The sequence below is a fragment of the Atractosteus spatula genome, chromosome 11, assembly GCF_055471065.1.
Source record: "Atractosteus spatula isolate fAtrSpa1 chromosome 11, fAtrSpa1.hap1, whole genome shotgun sequence".
NCBI classification, from domain to species: domain Eukaryota; kingdom Metazoa; phylum Chordata; class Actinopteri; order Semionotiformes; family Lepisosteidae; genus Atractosteus; species Atractosteus spatula.
In genome coordinates this window covers 29869287-29890933 of record NC_142716.1, presented here as the reverse complement: position 1 = coordinate 29890933, position 21647 = coordinate 29869287, and the positions used below count along the sequence as shown (strand labels likewise).

The 21647-nt window shown below is 39.6% G+C and overlaps 1 protein-coding gene across 1 annotated transcript in view; it reads left to right on the top strand.

The window, feature by feature from the left end:
• faf1 (Fas (TNFRSF6) associated factor 1) overlaps positions 1-21647 on the top strand; it is a 151436-nt gene that overhangs the window by 46139 nt on the left and 83650 nt on the right. The window contains exon 7 of the mRNA XM_088927333.1: positions 7965-8070. Within this exon, the coding sequence (XP_088783459.1) occupies positions 7965-8070 (106 nt within the window). The remainder of the gene's footprint in view (positions 1-7964; positions 8071-21647) is intronic.

The following is a 21647-nucleotide window of genomic DNA, read 5'->3' as shown; positions in this document are numbered from 1 at the left end:
GGAATAGATCACATTAAAAGTGATAAAAGCTTTAACATTTAATGGGGAGCCAACTTGCCACCCGTTGTGTAATTAACTGATCCTAAGAGGCGTCGATGGAGAGCTAGACTCAGCCTGGAGGAACCCGTTGTATTGAGAAGGCAAAATGTGTTTTGGGGGGGCTTTTGCCTGAACAGAGCACAGAACTCTGCACCTGAAAGGTGAGGGGTGTTAATTGAGTCGCAGTCCAGGAACAAATTGAGGAATGCTAATAATTGGTTACAGTTAATTTGAAGGGATCCAGCAACAGACATTACAAGACAAAAACGTATAGGAAGGCATGTAATTTCTCATTAGTTAAAAATGCTTTAAGAGTAGACAAGGTCATTTCTAACAAGTGCGGATGTGTCGCATGTAATTATCTGTGTTAATTAACTTGGGCACTTAGCTCTGTGGGAGGCTGCTGGGCCAGATCGGCCTGGTTCCTAAAGGGGATGTCTGGCAAACTAGGGTACCCACTGTGACTGGGGTCTTCAGCAGGAGAAAAACAAGCCGCATCAGAGAAACCAGTGCAGTGAAGCAGAGGGGGAATGGTGGCTGGATAAAACCAAAAGCACTTGATGGAAACATTTTTACTGGATTTTTGTAAGCTGTGAAGAAGGAAGATAAATGGCCTTCTCACAGGGGCACAAGGATGGCCCTGCTCTTTTCCCTGTGCTTGAAGCGCAAGCTGTGCCGAGGGTGTGGTCAGTAGACACTTCAGGTCCGACACATAGTATGGCTTTGTGTCGGCTGGGAACGGATGCTGAGGTCCCATTTTTTGCCACATTTCCACTGAATAAGAAGAAAACGAGGAGATATTAGGAGATCATAAAGCGTTTAATGTAGGAAATGCTAATGTGGTATTTATACCACTCTGACTTGGGGAAAAACTTGATAACTTGGGGAAAAACAACAAGTATCTAGAGTTTCTCCAAATTATGGTAGACTTTTAGTATATTCCATGTTTCTTATAGAAAGGGCTTAATGTAGCTCAGTGCATTAAATATAATTGCGGTATTGCATTATAAAATCAGAAAGCAGTAGTTTGTATATCTGGTGGGTAGCTGCGTCAGCATGCGGAGGCTGCAAAGGAACACATAATTGGTTTATTCCATGCTGAAAAGAGAAGAAAGAAAACACAACGTTTCAGCAGGAGCCTTCTTCGGGTGTCGTGTTTGTATATCTGTATTTTCCCCCCATGTTAAAACTTTACATCTTACTGCGTTAAGTAACATTAAACATGTTCTGCATGAAACATAATGAACCTTAAGTGGTGACTTCTCAATAAGGCTAAACGTAATATGTTGTATATTAATGAAAACCCCTGTTACTTAGTACAATATGGAGAAGATATTCATCATTTGTATTTCCTCTGACTTCACACTGGGCCGCAAGGTAAACAGCCCAATTCTAATCTCTGGGTGATATGTCCATAGCCAGTTCCACATAGCTTGTGAGGCAGGTATTGCACAGTTTGGTTCTGCCTCAGTTCGACAAGACAGCAAGGGTGAAGTGAGGTACACTGTGAGGGCTCAGCTCGGATGTGCCAGGGGAAAAAAAACAAATAGGATGAGCTCGTCTTCCACAATCCTTTTATTTTATGAAGATTAACAGGCCTTTTCACTTTGCTAAATGTGGTCTTGCAGATTTACATTACTAATAAAAGAGTACACATAAAATTAAAGACCATGTGTTTGCAGGTCTCGTCAGCAAGATAGATAGCACTACCTCTTTTTTGGAGAGCAGTTTTTTCTTTAGTCTTTGACTTGTAGTTGAGGGCCACTCTCTGCTGGGAGTAGTGCAGTGTCTACTTCAGTACAATTTTTTCATTAGGAGAATTTGAGGATTACTACCATGACGTAAACTGGATCTCTTGCCAGTCTGTTTTTGCCAAAATTGCTTTTATTGAGGAGTGCATAATTCCACAGCTCTGAAATATATTGCACACACCTGCTCATTTTAATAACACCACGCACAAACAAAGCGGACAAAAACACAGCAGTATTAGGACCTTGGCATTGTGCATTCTGCAGACACTCGAGCCACAACAGTGTGTAAAGGTTGCTGTGGAAGAACTGGGCAGCTTCACCGCATTTGAGCGTGTTCTTTCAAAACGACGCAGGGATCAGTGAAACAATGGCCTCACGGTTTCAGTTCTTAATTTACTGTGGTGTCTTAAAACATAATTTCATATTGTATATGTTAAAGCACTTTCATTGTCATTTGCAGAGCAGTCGCTCACTATGTCAGCTGAAGAGTTTTTAGACAGACAGGAAGAGAGGAAAGGTGACACTGCTGTCATCATTCCTAGAGGATTGCCTTGACAGTAGACATGGCAGTGATGAATCAAACCCCTGCAGGGAGAATGCAAACTGTTAGTGAGTTTTAAAAATAACCATTGGTGTTAAATCTTTTGAGGTTGCCTTAACCCATTTGAATATTATTATTTTTAGCTGTTGTTTTTCTTATATCCAAAGATCTTAGATTTGTTACCTCCTATAGAGTTGAGCATTCTGTTGAAGCAATCTTGATTGCTCAGGGGTACAACATAATCAGTGTTCCACTTTAGATTCAAATCCACAACCTTTTAAGGGTAACCATAGCCCAGAATTCGCTCAGCTCAGGCTTTGTACCTCAGTGATGTTGTCCTTAAATAACTGTTTTCAGGAATCTTGAAATCACAACTTACGTTGTTGATTTTGAGGCTCTATGAGATATATTTATTTTTCCGCAAAGGGCATCTTTAATTAAGATGCAAAGAAAGTTAAAACATACACCCACCCCCAATTTGTGCAGGCCAGGAGGAATTTTTAACACAGTCTTCTTTGTCTTCACTGGGTTCTGGCCATTATATGAGAACAGAAGGATTCCAAATGGGAAGAAGCCATTTAGCCCACCTAGTGCGTTACATTGCTAGCATCTAGTCGATCCAATAAGAGCACAAGAAAGGCCAATATGTAGGTTTTAGTTTGGGACGCAGTTTGTTTTTTATTTGATGTTACATTTGAATTGTTTTCATCCACATGCGTTAAATCTTATTTTTTCCATTACACAAAAAATTGGTTAGAGGAAATCGTTTACCAGTAGTACCAGTTATTCAGTTTTTCAGAACTGTCTGAATTTCACTTTGACGTGATGTAAAAATAAAGACTACTGTGCCTAAATGATTCATAGCCAGCTCTGTGTAGCCATTAATCAGATTGAAATATAAAAAGTTAAGCTTTCAGTAGAAAGGCCATGTGTTGAAAAGTAGTATTTCAGCTTTGTATTTGTCTTTCTGGGCACATCAGAATGAGGTCCTTAGTATAATTGAGAGCATCATTTGAAAATGCAACATAGCTCAACAAATAAATGACATTGCATGCAATTACCGCAAATCAAATTTCACGTGCCTAAATCAAATAGACTAATCAGATTGTTTCGCAATCCTCAGTGCCTACCCTTTTAAATCCTCTGTTTGATCATGAATAAATTGGTGGCTTTTGAGACTGTGAACGAATCCTCCTTCAAAGGTAGTTACAGAAATCCACTTGAAAACCAAACTGTCTTTTAAATTGCTGTATTTACAGATTCCTTTATATGACAAGATATGTGGAAAACGTTAATCTTTGCATAAATAATGTAAGGCGATGAATAATTTAAATATGCATCCATCGCTTCTTTCACTGTGTCCAGGAATTTGAACCCGTGTTTGAATACAGATGACTCATTACACTTTTAGTATTTAATTCATCTTTTTAGAATCTGTGATCTCAATAGGAATACCATTGTACAGTGTCTTTCACAGCCACCTTTGTCTGACTCTCGCTAGACTAAGCAGTAAAAACCAGGTCTGCTAATTGAGCTCAAGAGAGAACAGCAAGCTAACATAAGAGAACCGGCTTGATCTGGGACACTTATTGAGCAAAAGGTGTGGGTGAGAGCAAAAACGTTGAGCCGTCAAAATGGCTGTTGGGGTACTTTAATTCTAGAGTGTCCTTTTACTAAATATCTTTTAAAGTTTAGAAGTTACTAGGAGACATGGTATGGTCAAAAAATAAATGTTCCTAGATAAACCTTTTGGAAAAAATACAGAGGAGGCCATTAAACCCAATCTGTCTTGTTTGGGTGCTAGCAGTTGATCAGATTGAGACTTTCATGCATATGAGCTGGTGTATCACCTTTTGATAATATTACATGGTAGCTTTTTCCACACACCTATGTCTTTTTGTGTAAAGAAGAGTCTCCCATTTCCTGTCTGAACTGCATTTTTCTTTTTTTATACTTGTGGGATTTCTGGTTTGGTTTCACTGATAAACCTGAGGAAGTTTGTCGGTGACTTTGTCAGTGAAGATTTTGAATACTTGAATCAGGTCCTCTCGGTATTCTCTATTAAACACTAAATTCCTTTTAGCTTGTCATGCAAGACTTTCCTTTATGTCTGGGGGTATCCCTCTTTACTCATCTTCATAAATGCTTATATTCCTTATAGAGGATAAAACTCCTCTGTTTTATCTCACTTATTCTCCAGTAATGTGATTTTTGGAATTAGTGATAGCACAGATCTTCTTAAAATCAGTCCTTTTAAGAAATTCTTCAGCTGGCTGACGGGTGACTGGCAGTGTTAGTTGTGGATCAGAAGTCTTTCAGGACCGAAGACCCTTACAGACCCTGCCCAATAGGATAAGCATAGGGCCTTGTACATAAAAAAAAAAGATTGACAAGTCTGTGAATAAGTCTCGAACTCTTAGCCTTTAACACCAGAAAGGAAAAACGTGACAACACTTTTTTACATGAAGCTTGTTAGACTAGAGAGTTCAAACTGTAGGGATGCAAGAGGTCATAGTGCAGTTCAGTGTAATTGTGAACTAGGTTTATTTGGGTGGCCATCATGAATAAATAAACTCAAGGTCTGTCTGCTTTAAAACACATTTTTTAGGGCTTTTTATAATCCAAGCACAGCACCACTCAACTTATTGTGTTACATACTGCACATGTCAAGACAAGGATACAACATACATTTAAACACACACTGTAATATTGCACAAAGGGTATAGGAATTTTTTTAAACACAAGCACAGAACACATATTCTCATGTCCAGCCGGCAGGGAATGTCACAAATTCTTTAAGTCATCTTCACTTGACACTGCCTGACTGCTTTCATCTGCCTGCTGTCTTAACAAAAAGGAACTACTGTATGCCTAACTGAACTCCACAACATGTTCAGCTCTGCATCTCTCAGAGCTGTACAGTCACGTGCTCTGGGCCATGAAGGAGTTTCCAAGGCCTCATCCCGTACACTAGCAGATGACTTTGTAACTATTACACGGCCCAAGAAAAGTGTGTACTGAAAAATTCCTCTTTCAGACCATCAATATTTTCACTTTTCACTCTGTTACTGAGCTTGCATGCTTGTGTGTATTCTCATTGGTTGAATTATAGATGTCCTTTGCACACATCCACATTTTTATGGTCACGAGTTAAGCTGATGGGTGTTTTCATTGTAAAACTGGATGGGTTGTAATTTTGTCAGGTTTGACTTTTTAAAATTTTCATCCTTAACAGTTTTAACTTGGCTGTTAAAGCGCTAATGCAGGGATTTAGGTGGGGTTTAGTTTTTTGGTTGTCCAGCTATTACCATCAAATATAATATCTACTTGAGGGTAGGCAGGCTTCCCAGCTACCCCAAAATAACATTGCTATTAGTTTTGTCTTATCCGTGAATCCCCCTGTCTCTGATATATCATCTGTCTCATCTTTTCCCCTCCCCACTGCATTGCCTAGCTGCTCACATTTCCAATTTTCTGTGTTAGCTACAACAAACATTACATTTACATATTGATTTCGTAGTTTTATTCAGTGTAAATATGCTGTCATTACAGTAAATTTGGGCTTCTGTTAACATAAGCTTGTCTAAATCTCCCAGCTTAAGGACATGATTGCATAATTATTGTGTGTGGTACATATTAATTCCAACTTCTTCATTTTTTTTCTTTGAGTTTTTTTAGCTCGGATTAGATGCTAGTGCTAGCCGAGGTTCGTTCCACATTCAGACACATTGACAAAACATTTACCAAACATTTGTTTATCTGAACACCTTTATCCTGCAAGACTTAAGCATCACAGAATTTTGGAAATATCTTTGTATCAGGTTTCTGTGTGTTAGTGATCTAACAGCGTAGAACGGTTACACTTCCCCCATTTCCAAATGAGCTACATTATTGCCTCCATTATGTTTCTCAGTTGTTACCATTCCTGAAAACAGCCCACTGAAATCCAGCCACATGTACTGCTCTGCGTCATGATACAGTACATCAGCCTCTGTCCTCTGTGCACATCTTATAAGTAAGAAGTCATTTTGAGTTAAGGCTTCAACTAAATTAGTGGACTATATAGGTAGGCGACTTCAAGAAAATACTGAAAAACTTTCTGCCATAATAGTTTTTTTTTCATTTTCTTATGGAGCAAGTTTGCTCACTTTGGCCTATTAATAATAATAATAATAATACCTTGCACTTATATAGCGCTTTTCTGGACTCAAATCGCTTCAGAGGTAATGAGGACTCGCCTCCACCACCACCACCACGAATGTAATGAAGCCAATTCATAGATAGGAATTTTTAGGAGGCCATGATTAGTAAAGGCCAATGGGAAGTTCGGCCCGGGTGCCGGGGTTACACACCCTGGGATTTTTAATGAAATGCAGGGAGTCAGGACCTCGGTTTTACGTCTCATCCGAAGGACGGCGCCTTTTTATAGTATAGTTACCCCCTCTCTATACTAGCGCCTTAGGACCCACACAGACCGAAGGGTGAGCACTCACTACTGGCCACACTAACACCTCTTCCAGCAGCAACCTTAGTTTTTCCCAGGGGTCTCCTGTCCAGGTACTGACCAGGCTCACACCTGCTGAGCTTCAGTGGGTTGCCAGTTGTGAGTTGCAGAGTGATATGGCTGCTGGCATTGCTTTGATTTGTTATTGTCATTGTTTTTGATATTATTTAAGAAAACCAAGACAATTGAAACTGTTCAGCCTGGCTGAAGTTGTAGATTTGGGAAATCAAATCCATTGGTAGTGTTTGCTTTAGGTCAGTCACAAAACCAGATTCAGCTGGCTCTAGATGTAACATTTGGGAGATTTAGTGCCAAGGGATATAATACCTCTCTCAAGCTAAGACAACCAGTGTGCAGTGGGGACTTGAACCCATAGCCTACCAGTAAATTAAGAGTCCAGAGACTAAGCTAGACAGCTAGACCAGCCCCTAGTGTTGTCATAAATCTTTTGTCTGTGTTCTGTATATTAACATGGGCCTTTGTGACAAAAGACCAGACAAAGTCAGGCAGCATTTATTTGTTTATTTGTTTATTTGGCTTTTTGTGAACTACTGTAAACATATTGGTATCACAAGAAGAAAACATCCCACAAACTGGTCTTGCAGTTCATAAAGGGTGCTTGGTCAAACTGTAAATTAGGTTTCAGTTTAGTCAAATTCTAGCTGAGTCTAATACTCACATTAGTCACCTTAGATAAAATACAAACTCATTAACATGTATTGGTAAATTATCACAATTACTCAGGTGATTGCCACCTTATTTAAAGTGTGACTTTTGCCACGTGGGACAAAACGCTGTTGAATAAATAAACCTAGGTTTCTGCCGCTCATGTGACCTCCTTCTTTCAAAGCCTTTTTCCTGTGCCAGTACAGTGGACAAGTTTGCTGGTGTCAGTGGAAATTGACTGCTTACTCTGGTGGTCACTATGAGCCCGGTGGTGCGTAGTTAGTATGAGAGCAGCAGGGCTGCCTGGGCTTGTCTTGGCAGAGGCAGTTGTTGGGGAGAGGGGTGTCCCAAGGGCAGCAACCTAGCCGCACTGCTAACTGTGGTACAAGTTGTAACACGCTCACCTCCAACTTACTTTTTTTTTTTAACATGTTCTTCTCTCATCCTGCTTCTCCTCCTTCAGCGCCCTGCAGGAGTCATTAAATCAGAACTTCCTGCTCATCATCAGCCATCGTGAAGCCCAGCGGGATTACAGCCTCAACTTCCCAGGATCCAAAACCATCCAGGAGGTGAGTAACAGAGCCACAAGCCCATCTCACTCTTATTTCTGCATTTGCTATTTATGGGAAGCGTCTGGGAGGAAAAAACTGCACTGTCTTCTTTCCCCCTGTTCCTCCCCTTAAAAGAGCTCTGCTGATCAAACTGTGATAAAGGACCCTGTACAAAATGAATGTGATCAATGCACATGTCAGGAGGCCTGCTGTTGAATCACGCAAAGCCTGAAGTCGAGAGTCACAGAAGATCATATTTTTTTCAATGGAAGAAAATCTGAATATAACCGGACAGTTTAAGAGGATAGATTCTGATCCCAACTAACATACAGGTTGTGTTATGTCTTGATCCTATCAGTTTTCTGTCTTGGATCTGTCTGTATGTAGATCGGGATACATTTTCATATTTTGTGCTTTTGGAGATATATAGTGGAGAACACTTTCTAATTGTTGGAGTGGAGAAAGTACATGAAGTTTTGGCTCCAAGACTACTTTTGTCTAAGGTTAATATTTCAGTATGTTGTAAGGATGGCTTCCACAGTGCAGGCTAGTTTTCTTTTTTGCTCAAGATCCCAAACTTGTAGCAGCTGAACATTAATCCATCAGTTCTGCCAACTTCCATTTACGTCTCAGGGCTTGCCCTTTTAGTTTCCAATACTGTATGTCCCCTAAGCACTAAAATGCTCAAAGTCGCTTCTGCACTTTGATACTGACTGGTCCAATGATCCACACGATTTCACTCTGGAGATTAGTTTTCTTTTACCAAAGCTGTCAAATCGGTCAGGTTCATTAAACCGCTGTGTGCTAGAGTGGAGTGCAGGTACTGTAATTCAGCATCTCCCACCCTAGCACCGTGAACTAGTACTTACTGCTCAGCTCCTCACATTGCAGCCCTTTGCACTCTGCAATGCGGAAATCTGTAAATGAGCCGGTTACTGTAGCACACTTCCGAGAACTGGGAGAATTATTCTTCTGCTAAGACTCCCATTTTTCCTGTCCCTTTTTTCCTCTAATATCTTTCAAGTACACACAAAGTGGGCTTCTTAATAGCCGAGATACTGTTTGATCTGCAGACAAATTGGCATTTGGAGAAGAGGAGACTTAATTTCCTTCGCTCAAATTAAACACTGGATTTGGGAGCTGATAAAATATTCATGGGTGCTCAGCCCAAGGCATCTGTTTGCAGATTACAGTGTCGTTAGTTGGAGAGGTGCTGGTGAGCCTGTCGGTGGGGGGAAGGGGTTGGTGGGGCCTTGTGGACAAGTTGGAGGCATTTATGTGCCCCCTGATGTGGTCCACTTTTTTCCCTGATATCCTATGCATAAGGATTCAAAATTACTTCATCAATTATTCAGAGCACTCTTTCTATTCCTATGTAACAAGCTCCCCATGGATTGACAGAAGCACATTAACCCTTTGACTCCAGCGCTGAGGTTGGAGGGTAACCAAGTTGACCTCACCCTGAACGCCTGGCATTTTAATTCCTGCTCTTGGCTTTAAACAGGGTTGGTTTCCCATCAAGCTTCTAGAAAGTTCTAGCATGTCTGACACACACCTTATCCTCCCTGTTTCCTAAAAAAGTCCATTGAAAATCCCCTAAAGTACAAATGTATTGATATTGTTTTTCACCTTGACAAATTTGAGCTTTTTGGCCAAGTTGGAAGTATGAGTTTATGTACCCACCAGAACAGGAAATTACAAGATAAAAATCACCTTGATCATAGTCTGTTTGGAGCCGTTTTAATTCTTATGCAGGTATGGAGGGTAATGGTGAGATGAGTAAGAGAGGTCTCACTAAAAACGGGTATTCCTTAGTAAATTATCATGCTCAAATGTTATACTGTGAAGCTGTGTTAAGCACTGTATTATTTTGTTGGTAAACAAGGAATAGGAGACATAGAGTTGTTTGAAATTAAGTCATTTTCTGTGCTCCTTGTTATCTGTGAATGACTTTGTAAGTCTATTTGGCGGTGATCTAGACGAGATCTAGAAGATTCATGAGGTCTTGGAAATGCCCAAAGTAGCCACCGGCACAAAGAGTGAACCTAAAAAAGGCGGAGTGGTGGCTCTGTGGCTAAGGATCTGTGGCCTGTGGCTGGAAGGTTGCCGGTTCAAATCCTGCAGCCGGCAGATGTATCCTACTCCGTTGGGCTCCTGAGCAAGACCCTTAACCCCAACTGCTCCAGGGGCGCTGTACAATGGCTGACCCTGCGCTCTGACCCCAAGCTTCTCTCCCTGTCTGTGTGTCTTATGGAGATCAAGCTGGGGTATGCGAAAAAACAAATTCCTAATGCAAGAAATTGTATAGGGCTAATAAAGTGATCTTATCTCTCGTATCTTATCGTAAAGTTCCTAAAATGAATGGATTTCATTATTAAACAACAGAGACAGCTGTGTTGCTTAAAGGAACCCATTTGGTTTTCTCTCATTTATTGTGGCTGGAAGGGGTTGCCTTATCCTTCATGTGCTGCCTCTGCTATTGATTCTCCTCTATCCATACTCAAAATACTGCTTTTCATATAGCAGCAATCTTAGCATAGTATTTTGAAACATTTGTGCTGCTTGCTTCTAGATATACAGCCAATTCCACATTGTTTTTGCAGCAGTCATGATAATAAAGTTATTGTATTCTGATTCATGACAGTCTCCCTCATAATGGAATGTATGCATTGTTGTATGAAATAGTAAAAAAAAATAAATCTAAAATTGTAGGTTATATCACTCGTGAATAAGATGATTTGTCCTGGACAGCTGTCCAGTAGTAGGTGTGGTTATGTTGGAGGGAAGTATCTAAAAATATTAGCATGAAAGGTCGTGTGTGGTGGTGTTAATGCTGTAAAGACAGATTACTAAGAAATGCTGAATCCCCACTCATCTACCAGAGCTTCTCAGCTCTGTAATTAGGAAGTAAGTGATTGTGATAAAAAAGGCTCCAGCTTTCTCATTTGTTTTTATTTCTGCTTCAAATGTAAATGTTTGAATTTTAATTGACTGGTCCCTGTGAAAATTTTCATTGTTTCTTTAAAAATGTGCCTGACTCGAGAATTACAATTGAATTGAGCTTTGGTATGTCCACATTATAAACAAGCAATTTGTACTTTTTAATAGTTATAATATAATCAGAGGTGTAAATTAATAGCATCTGTAATTATTTTCTGGTACAGCAAATATTTTTTGTCAGTGCCTGAGAGAAAAGTAGCTTCTGGTTAATTGTATGGCCCAGTGGAAATATTACTTTTAAGAATCTCTGGTGCGGCTTCTCCATTAAAGGGCTGCAATCAAACTGCAGATTGAGTCTTGTAAACCAAAGATATTGTGTTTTTTCAGCTTTACCTGCTGTCCTGCCAGGTTTGTGGCCAACAAGGATTCGCGAGTTAACATGCATGAAAGCTATTAACTGTTGCCAATTGCACTCACTTGTTACATGACGGAGCTTTTGTTGCCGATGTAAAAAAAGCCTCCAGTTTGAGTGTTAACAAGATGTGCCTGTTCTGAAATAATTACATGTATTGGCTTTTCTTAGTCCTGTCTAGAAATTGATATGAGAACCGTAAACTTCTATAGAGTAAAGCCTGTTTTAGACATCTGCACCTCCACTAAATTAATGTCTTGGAAACATTCTGTTGATGTTTTAATATATGTAATTCCTTTTCATGGGGATCACTGTCTTTGAGTCTTTCATAACGTCAGGGTTCATGCTTTACGCCCGAATAGGAAGCACAAGCCATCAAGTTCCAGGTATTGTTTAAACAAGCCATGTTTGAGTACATTAGAACGTTAGTACATAATCACAGTTGTAATAAAGCTCAAAAGAGAACAGATAATTCCATCCTATAGGAACCTGTTTCTCATTTGACTTTTCAACACAAAGCACTTATAAAGGGTGGGCCAGATTCATCGGTCACATATCTGAGTGACTTGCAGTGGCCATTATGTGCCAGCACCCCCGCTACATAACAGGGGTGAACTTCAGGACGGCCAATTTAATCAAGCCCACAGTGGAATACAGACAAGACACCAGAGTTAATACAGCTATTCTGTACCATAATCTTTTAATGATCTTTAGTGAGGACCTCAGTTTAAAGTCTTATCCAAAAGATCAAGTAAAGGTTTATTCCATGTTGAAAAGAGAAGAAAAGAAACGCAACATTTCGGCTGTGGAGCCTTCTTCGGGTACGTGAAGAAACCTTCTTCGGGTGTGTACCTACAGTACTTGAACTAACTTATCCAAAAGATAATGCCTCCTACAGCACAGTGCTCCCTGTCACTGTCCTGGGGCATTGTTTTGGAAATTTTGATCTAGTTGTACCGTGCTCATTTTAGAAACTTAGACACAAACTGACACATTGATCTTCTAGAGTGTCTTTAATGGATTTGTCGTTAGCTCTTTAATCATAATGAATCAACAGAGGCTTAACTGAGATCAGCTAGTGTTTCAGCCTCATTTCCCCATTAATGATAGCTGGAATCATAACAGCGTTTGACCTGATCCAGTTCCTGATGTTGTGTTTTCAGTAACCCAGCATCAGACATATATAGCCTTTGTGTACTTCACTTTGCACGTACCTCGCTGGGGTGAGGGAGTGTTTCGGATTGCAGTGGTGACCACTACTGTAATAATCCCACTTGACAGTTTGTAATAGTGCTAATTGAAGAGATTAATTCACAGTCTCCTCATTCTATTCACAAGCGGGAGTAGCGACCGGCTTTCCTCCTGGAGCAGATGGCTTTGATGAGCACCTACTGTGCTCCTTAAGTGTTTTGCTGGGATTACAAAAACGGGGAGTGTTCCTGTTGCGAATGCTCTTAAAGAGAAGGGAGAGGGAAAGGGCTGGTAGCTCAGCGGGGGATCCAGAGGGGTAAAAAAAGAAATCAAACAGACCCCCACGTCCACTAACATGCTCGTCTTTAGGCAGTCCCAGGGCCCTCGGTTTGTTCTCAAAATAGAGGAGACTGCAAACAAGCACCTCCATTCCTGGCTTTTTCACACACGCGTGTACATCTGTGTGTTTAGAGTTCTGTGTGTTCTTGGTTATTGTTGTAGCAGTATAATTGAAATTAGTACCCAAACAGCACTGTAATTTAGCCACATTACAACGAGGAAGGAGGATTAAATCAAAATTCCAGCTTATCGAGTCTAAATTGCAAAACTGATACATGATGGCGATTCTTTTGTTTACCAGTAGTTGCATCTTTCTGTCAAACAGAAGCCTGCCGGCAAGCATTAGCAATTGGCAAGTAGGTCTGTATTAGAACTAAAATCTTACTGAAAAACTGTAGCATTTCGTTTAGTCACTTTATCTCCAATTATCAGTCCTCCTTAAGCCCTAACATTGAGGAAAAATAACGTTATGTTACTCTAGGCTGATTTAAGTTAATGTGGGGTTTTAATCTGCTGCAAAGAGCTTCATGAGCATTATCGTCTGATGGTAAAATGATGAAAGATTGTTCAGACCGCTCCTGTCTTAAGTAAGCTTTTCAACAATCCTGCTTAGCTGTAAAAATAAAAAAGTCTCAAAGGTGCTCTCGAAATAGTAATGACTAAATGAGACCCCAATAAAAATAACACTCTCGAAGTTTCACTTCTTGCCGTCTTTACGTTTTTCTGCTCTGTCATGTTTCCTGACGCATAATGGCTTGTCAAGTTGCGGTTAATTGAACCGTGAGTAACCATTTCACCACAAGGCTAAAACATGTTGCGGTTGGCTGGAGAACAAAATGTTTTTCTCCATTTCCCTCTTCATGATGAGGTGTGAATATGAATCTGTCATGTTAAAAACGTTAGTGTCCATATATCGTTTTCAGAATGTAATTGGAATGTACTGATTTTGCAAAACGTGATTCCAGGATTATTTAAAATGCTTTCCTTCCTGTAAAGCAAATACTTCTTTGGGCTCAGCCGAGTGCTGAGAGATTTAAAGCAAACATTTATCTGACTTTCTGAAGGATTCTGTCCCAGAAATACATACGTCGTCGGACATATGTGGCTATGAAATCACGTTTCTGGAAAATGTTTGTGTGAACCGATGGTTTTAGCCTGGGTTCGTGTGATGTTCAGAAGAAATAAAAGCTAGAAAATAATAAAGGCAACAATAAAGACACATGGCCTTTGTCTGGAAGGTGCAGCTTTCTGTGCTCAGTGCAGGACGCCCATGTATCTGTATGGGAGCCAGTGTGACTGTGGAGACGCCAGCCTTGTGGTTTCTGCCTGTGCATATCAATGGAGAGATAGACTCCTGTCTGCTTGTTTGTCTTTTGCCAAAGCCTTGGGGTTTGCCCAGTTCTCCCGGGGAACGCGCCCTCCCTCCGTATTGCAGGTCCTGCTCAAAACCGCAGCGCCGGCTTCGGAGGTGATTGGCACCCCGAGTTAAATGTGGGCTGCGATAAGCTGGAGAGCAAATGTTTGCCAGAAAAGTGGAGGCTAGAATAGCTGCTGCCGAGGGGCCGGCGATTTCCGTGACCAGACAGCCAGGCTGAAGGATTTCAGTCCCCAGGTTTTACAGCTGTAGAAATGAGCGGAGAACAAAAAAAAAAGAGAGAGAAAGAAAGGCATCTGCTGCTGGTAATACTTTGATTGTTTAACTCAGACTGTTTTTTTTCTGTACTTATCCTAGCAAACTATACACCCATATTATTGCCGTCATATTGGAGGTGACAGCTACAGGAGTATATCCTCATTATGTCAAGGCTATAGGAACAGCGTGGCTACCCATACCTTTAGGGTTCCATAGGCCAAAATCTTCATATGGATAGGACAGGTAACTGTTTACCCATGTTCTTGTGATTAACTACTGAATATTATAACACTCAAATATATATACATACATCTTGATAATATGGCTTGAAATGAGTGTTGGGTGCCGTAGAAGCCAAACAAAAAAAAATACGTACAGGACCAAATGATCTCTTCAGGGAGAATAAAACAATCAAATAAATATCGGGTAGGAATTAGCATGTGTAAACCCATATCACAATGCTAACTTAAACCTCCTCCCATCTTGAATTAGGCTTATCATGGTCTGCATTTACCAGCACAAGTTTACTCATTGAAAAATATCAGTATAGTTTTTGTAGCATTTTTAAGGCTTCTCTATATACTAAGGGCTATACATGTAATGACAATCTTAAAATCTATGTAGCTAAATATCTAGTGTTATGCAGTATTTTGTTACTTCTTACTGAAAATGACAGCAAGCTTTGCAGCACAGGTACGCCAATAGACTTAACTATCATTGTTATGTGTAAAACTCGCAAACCAGATTTTCACTTGCATTCTTAGAACTGAAAAGGCCACAATTATAAATAGGAAGGTTCTCATGGGATCTAAATCTGCACATATAAAATTAAATGTATTTCCAGCTCTTCCAGTTTCTTAATGCTGATAAAATTTTGATTTTATTGAAATGTATATCTTTTATTGTAATGTGATGTAGACTTTAGGTTTTTGATTGGCACAATATGCAGCTGGAATTGGTGTGATTGACCTTATTTTATGTATCCAGCAATGCACTTTAAAGCTATTATAGGGAAGCTTCTCTTTTGTTAGTGAGGTAGGAAACACTCGCCAGTCAGAGCTTGCACTTTGCCTTCTCTGCAGCAGGGGGCAGCATGAGACAGCTGCCTGAGTCAAGTGAAGGTGGAGTATATACATGCCTTGAGAATGTTTGAATGAAAAACATGATTAAACATAGGAGAGACAGACTGAATTTGTGAGAAGAAAAGGCTACTGTAATGTTACCAAGTTTTTACCCACAAACACTACTGTAAGAGCAGACCCCTAGACAGGGCTGTTCTTGAGGTCTTGGAGAGCAGGTGGAGGTGACTAGTGGCTCCAACTAGCCTTCCATTATGTGATGATCCTGTGGTTAGTTCTGATAAATCATTATAATGCTAAACTGGTAAACTACCCCCTGGTTTTGTAATTGTACAAAATTCTAAACATATCTGGTAGTTAAATTGATACCTTCAGCTTTTTACATTTTTTTTGTGTTTTTATTTATTGTGCATTTTTAACATAATCTAAAGATGCATGTTCTTTCATTTGATTTCTGACTCAGGCTTTGCATTTTGTTAGATCTTGCTACTAGGGTTATGAAGAGTAAGTAGTCTTTGGATAAAAATTGAAGTGTGTAAGCAGAACACTCCCTTCAATACAATTTGCAGGGTTCTCAGTCTGTTGGTAAGAAGTAACTCTGCACATGTCAAATTTTACATTATAGCAGTTACACTGGGTTATGAGAGTAACTGGGCATGCAATGACTAGGATAATTTGAGTCTAATGCTTTAAATACTTTTCCAGAGAATTAAGTACGCGGAAGACGGGTATGTTAATTCCAATCCACACATTCCTAGAATCCACAGTTACATGTATAGGACCCATAAAATTCAGTGTTCTTGGAATTAAAGTGCGTATGAAGAAATTGTACTAATTCTTATATAGTAAAAGTCTGGTGCATACTGCTCAACAGACAGATTCCTCTACTGAAGCACCTACTGAAACATAATATACCACGAGTGCTGTCAATGTGTACATTTCTGAATATTGTACTTTTTTATGTTTTATCTATTTTTTGTTTGCTTTCTTCTGAATAGTTTTTTGGAAATCAGTTCTTAAAGCATTAGCTCATATGCATTTTTAACTGAAGACCTTGTAAGTAAAATTCGTGAGGAAAAAAATTAAATTGATATTAACAGTAAAGGAAATAATTCTTAAGGAGCACAGTCCTTTAAGTTTAGATAAACTGTTTAGCTCTGTAGGTTAGATCAACTTTGTGGCTTTGTACTTGTGTTGTTTTTAATAATATTAAAAAGAGTGCAATATCCACTCTTCCTTTTTTGAGTCAAAAGATTTCCAAACTTTTTTTATTCCCGTCAGGGGATTTATTCAGCTTAATAATAAACATCCTTGAGATGTAAAAGAAGGATGAAATACTATGTGGTCTTACAGGTTAGCTTTGTATCGGTATCTCCTGTCCTGCATAACAAGTCTGGAAAGTGGCACCTTCTTGAACTGCAGGCTAATTATAAAGAACATTGGGTTCCTTTTCATTTTACAGTGGGAATCTGTACAGGGTTATAAATTGCTTGTTGAAACCCAGTGTAATTCTTTCTTGGCAATGGGAAAGTTGATAGCATTAGCAGTGGCTGCTGTTACAGGCTCACAGAGAGAAACTCCAGCCTCTGGGAAGTGTGTCTGTTCATAAGTGCTGTTTGTTTGCCCACTTCCTCCAGGCTGCTGAAGGCTCTTGTGTTCACCCCTCTCTCGGTCTTCGCACCGCAGACTGAGAACACCGCAGAGGGTGTGTACCGCTCATTCATTAGCTTTAATTGGAAGGCTGTGTTCCGAGCAGGAGAATGAGTACAAGTCAAAGCTTCATCAAATGTTAATGTTGATTTCTTCCCGATAATAATGGATCCCCTTTTGTTTCTGAGGCAGGCTAAAAGACGTGAGGAATAATGGCTTAGCATGCCTTGGAGGGCATCAGTGCTCAGTGTGCTCATTACTGATTTATAATACACATCCAGTTAAATTCTCAGCAAACAGCAGCCTGAAGTGAATTTTGTTACTTGCCTTTTGTTTGAACTGCGTTTTATACATTTGCATTTGCTTGAGCGTATTTCGTTGAGATGCTATTGTCATTCAGGGATTTTTATTTCAAGTGCACTATAGTTGTGAAACTGTAGATGCCACCTAAAACAATGTATTGCTCTAGTAGAGAATTACCATTTCTGAAAACTAACAAAGATCAAAAGAAATGGAATGTTGTGATTCCTAATCAAACCTTTAGAATTAAGGAAATGTATTTCCTTGTTGGTTTATTTTTGTATTTAGAGTCTCGGAACAAGAATGGTTATTTCAAGCTTCACACTGTAGACAATAGCACTGTCAGGTTGTGGAAGAGCTGGCAATATGTGCGGAGAGCAGGCTAGACAGTGTTAGCATAGGGGAATTGTTACAGCCGATCAGAAATCACCGGTGAAGTTTGCATAGATAGCATAAGGAACAGGCAAATTTGTACTTCAGTTTTGAGTTGTGGGATGAAAGGTATTGTTTTCGGTTTTTGAAGGAGTGTAAATCTTGCTTTGTGCCACACATAGTGAAATAACATTGCTTAAAACATAGGAGGCAGTCTTACAGTTTGCAAAACTTTACAACTTTTTAACTGAGTAATCCCATGCATATTCTGACTCTGATACTTTAAGATTAAATTGTCAATATTAATATTTTGTGTCGCTAAAATTTTTTGGTGCAGACGTTTTGTGAAAGCAACCAAAAATGCAGTAGAACTTAATGGCTTAGTCTGTTCCATTTATGGAAAGAGTGATTTTGGAATTAAGGAAAAAAAGGGAACTTGTTCTTAAAAAAAAGACCAAATTAGACCAACTTGTTTGGGAAATTAGACCACTGCAAAGGAAGGAATTCAGTTAAGGAGATCAGCCAGTGGCTTCTCATTCTACGAGATGATGTGGTGAAACCAAATACATACTGTATGACCATTTGTGAACAGGAAAATTAAATTGGTTAAACGGGGCTCCAAGTTGTCCTGAACTCTGCTGCTGTTGTTTCTCTGGGGCCAGCTTGTCCTCTGATCCCGGCTGTTCATTACAGCCAAGCGCTGCTGTTTAAGGGAGCCTGGCGGTCAGAGCTCGGTGCTGAAATCCCTGTAGCCCTCTGGTCAAACAAGGATATTACACTCTGTAATAACATTCTCCACCTTCAGTGACCCTTTACTTCATAAAGAAGGCACCTCCACTGTGTGCACACTACGAGAGGTGGGGGCTGTCTTCCCAGGCTGAAGGGTGCATGTCAGGCTGTGCCATTCCAGCCACTGATCTGAGCCTGTGCTGTCGGAGCAGACCAGCGCCCCAGGCCCCTGGACGGCGGGGACATTCTGCTTGCTTTTGCCCTGCGTCCAGACAGCCCTCCCGGTCTTCTGCCACCGAAGTAAAGCTTAATGGTGAGAGAGGGGGAAAAAAAGTCTCACAGCTCATTAAAGTGCCGAATCTCCTCACTGTTTATAATGCCACACAAAAGGAAATGACAGGAATTCTTTTGATCAGATAGCTTCTTTGGATTAAATAACCATATCGCCTGTCGATACCAAAGTAGCATACCCTGTTTGACCCTCTGTGGTTTTTATGTACTCCACCATTAAGTACATTTACTTGTGGAAGAGGCTCTGTTGTGAAAGTTCTGATTTGGTTTTAATTAAAAAACAAATTGTCCCTCTCTGTCCCTAACTGGTGTGAAGTTTGAGGGCCACTCTGATATGCGTTTATTGCTATTTAATGCAAGATATTGGCATATACAAGTCCCTACCAATTTCACAGCTGGGAAAAATGGGACACTGAACTTCAAATCTAGTTTTCCTCTATAAAATCTTCTTTTCTTGTACAATAGAAATTGTAATTGGTTACAGGTTTCATGTTTTTTGCAGCTTTAAATAAAAAATAAACTTGTTAACTTCACTAGGTTTTCTACTTGACATGTGACTTCAGCACATACTCATGCAGAGCCCTGCTTAATGATGAATGGAATGGTAGGCATCTTACAGTATTTCTGTATCCTAAAATACTTGCATATGAAAATGTCTTCAAAAGAACTGAACTATTGTGAGTATTAGTTATATTTAGTATATAGTATATTTTATGAGTAAAAATAATTTAAAATCCACATTCCAGTAAATGTAAAATGTCTGTATTAGTTACCCCCAGCAGATCATAAAAAAATGTTTTGGAGGTTATTGGAGGGCAAAATATGCCAGCTCCTATCTGTCTTCTCAACTGGGTCAGGCCTGGGATCCAGCTGTAACCCCATCACTCTGTACAGAGACAGTGGTACTTCACCAGTAGCTCCTGAATTTCTTAAGCCTGGTTTGGCATTGTTTTACAGTTCAGTCAGACTCCAGTAATTCAAAGAGAGTTGTCTAAATACAGACAAGGATTTTTTATTCAGTAATGTGGAACAGTAAATGTAGTTGTTGCAGAAGACTCCCTGCTATTATCTAGACTTGAAGAAGCCAAGAGTGTGATCTGATGATAATTATGATTTTCAAATACTGCTGCATATTAATGAAAATATACTTTAAACCAAGCATTGTTTTGCATTAAGGCTAGGGAGTAAAGCTTTAGTGGTTGATCATTCTCTCTTCCACATTGGTAGTAAGAGTTAATGCAGTTTTGTTGTGTTTATATTGCACTTTTTAACCTGAATGATGCCAAGGTGCTGTCTTCATAGGTCAATATCCCTGCTGATGTTTAGCATCCTTTGGGCTAGTGCATACAAACCATTCTGCAATTTTTTAACAAGAAGTCTTAGGTTTCATGTCATGAAAAAAAGAGTATCTTCTACAGCACAGTTTCTTCTGTCACTTGGTCGGTTTGGAAATTCCTGTCAGTTCCAACTCCTGGTCCAGTATACTTCTTTCAAAACCAAACTGTTTTTTCTTAGAGGTTTTTTGCCCTAGTTTAAACCACATGTAATTTTGCCTAATTCCCAGACCCAGGATTCTTTCTGAGATGTCAGGCTTCAAGGTGAAATAGCTACTGAAATCCGAGTGGCAGGCAGGCGGCTGCTCTGTTTCCTTGTTAGGTCCCCAGAGATTACCCTGGCAGAGCTCTGGATCAGGAGCTCCTGGTGAAACACAACTGCCTTGTGTACAGAGTGATGGGTTTACAGCTGGAGCCCAGTCCAGACCCAGATCACTGAACAGACAGACCCAGTCCAGCGAGTGTTCAGTATAGGGTGAAGAAAAAGCCAAACTGAGAAAAGAGAACAGCTTTCAGTGTGTTACTCAATGTGGAAGAGGCGGCCAGCTGATCAAAGGTACATGGTGCTAAAGCTTGTGCATTCAAGAATGAAGACGTTAGGGAAAAGCTTCACAATTTTGACTGAAAGAAGTTATCTGTAGTGTTTATAACTGAACTTGGAGTTAGAGATTATCTCTATTCATCAAAATTGCTTGGTAACCACTCATTACCAACTTCTCAAGTCCCCTTAAAAGCGGAAAAAAAAGACATTTTATCCAATTTCTTATTTTTACCTAATTTGGACGTCTGCAGGAAATATAAAATTTAAAATGAGCTGCAGCTGCCTGTACCAACTGGTTCTGTGTTTATCACCTCAGAACATCTTTCTCAGCAAGCTTTTCATGTACCAAGGAAGAGAGAGAGGCAGAAACGTGCATAAGGGAGTTCTCATCGAATTCTGCCATTAAAATTTCCTAAATTCTCTGAGGACAAAAGTTTCTTCCATAGAGTTTGTCAAATTCTGAGTTAGTGACTGTTTTATATCAAGTAAATGTAATTACATTTTTGAAATTTTGGAGAACTCTTTAACAAGTTATTTTAATCAAGAAAAAATGTTGGGCAGTATTACTTCTGTATTGTTAGATTTTTGCATGAAATTCAACTGAGGTGCTGCTTTCCTATTATTACTGTTTATTATTACTGGTTTTGGAAACTAAGAAAAAAACACTTTACATTATTGTAAATTGTATGTTTTATTGAGGTGTTTGCTGAAATGAAGTGATAGTAGCCTAGATACAATAATATAGATTCAATTTTATTTTCCTACCACATTATAATTGTGAGCA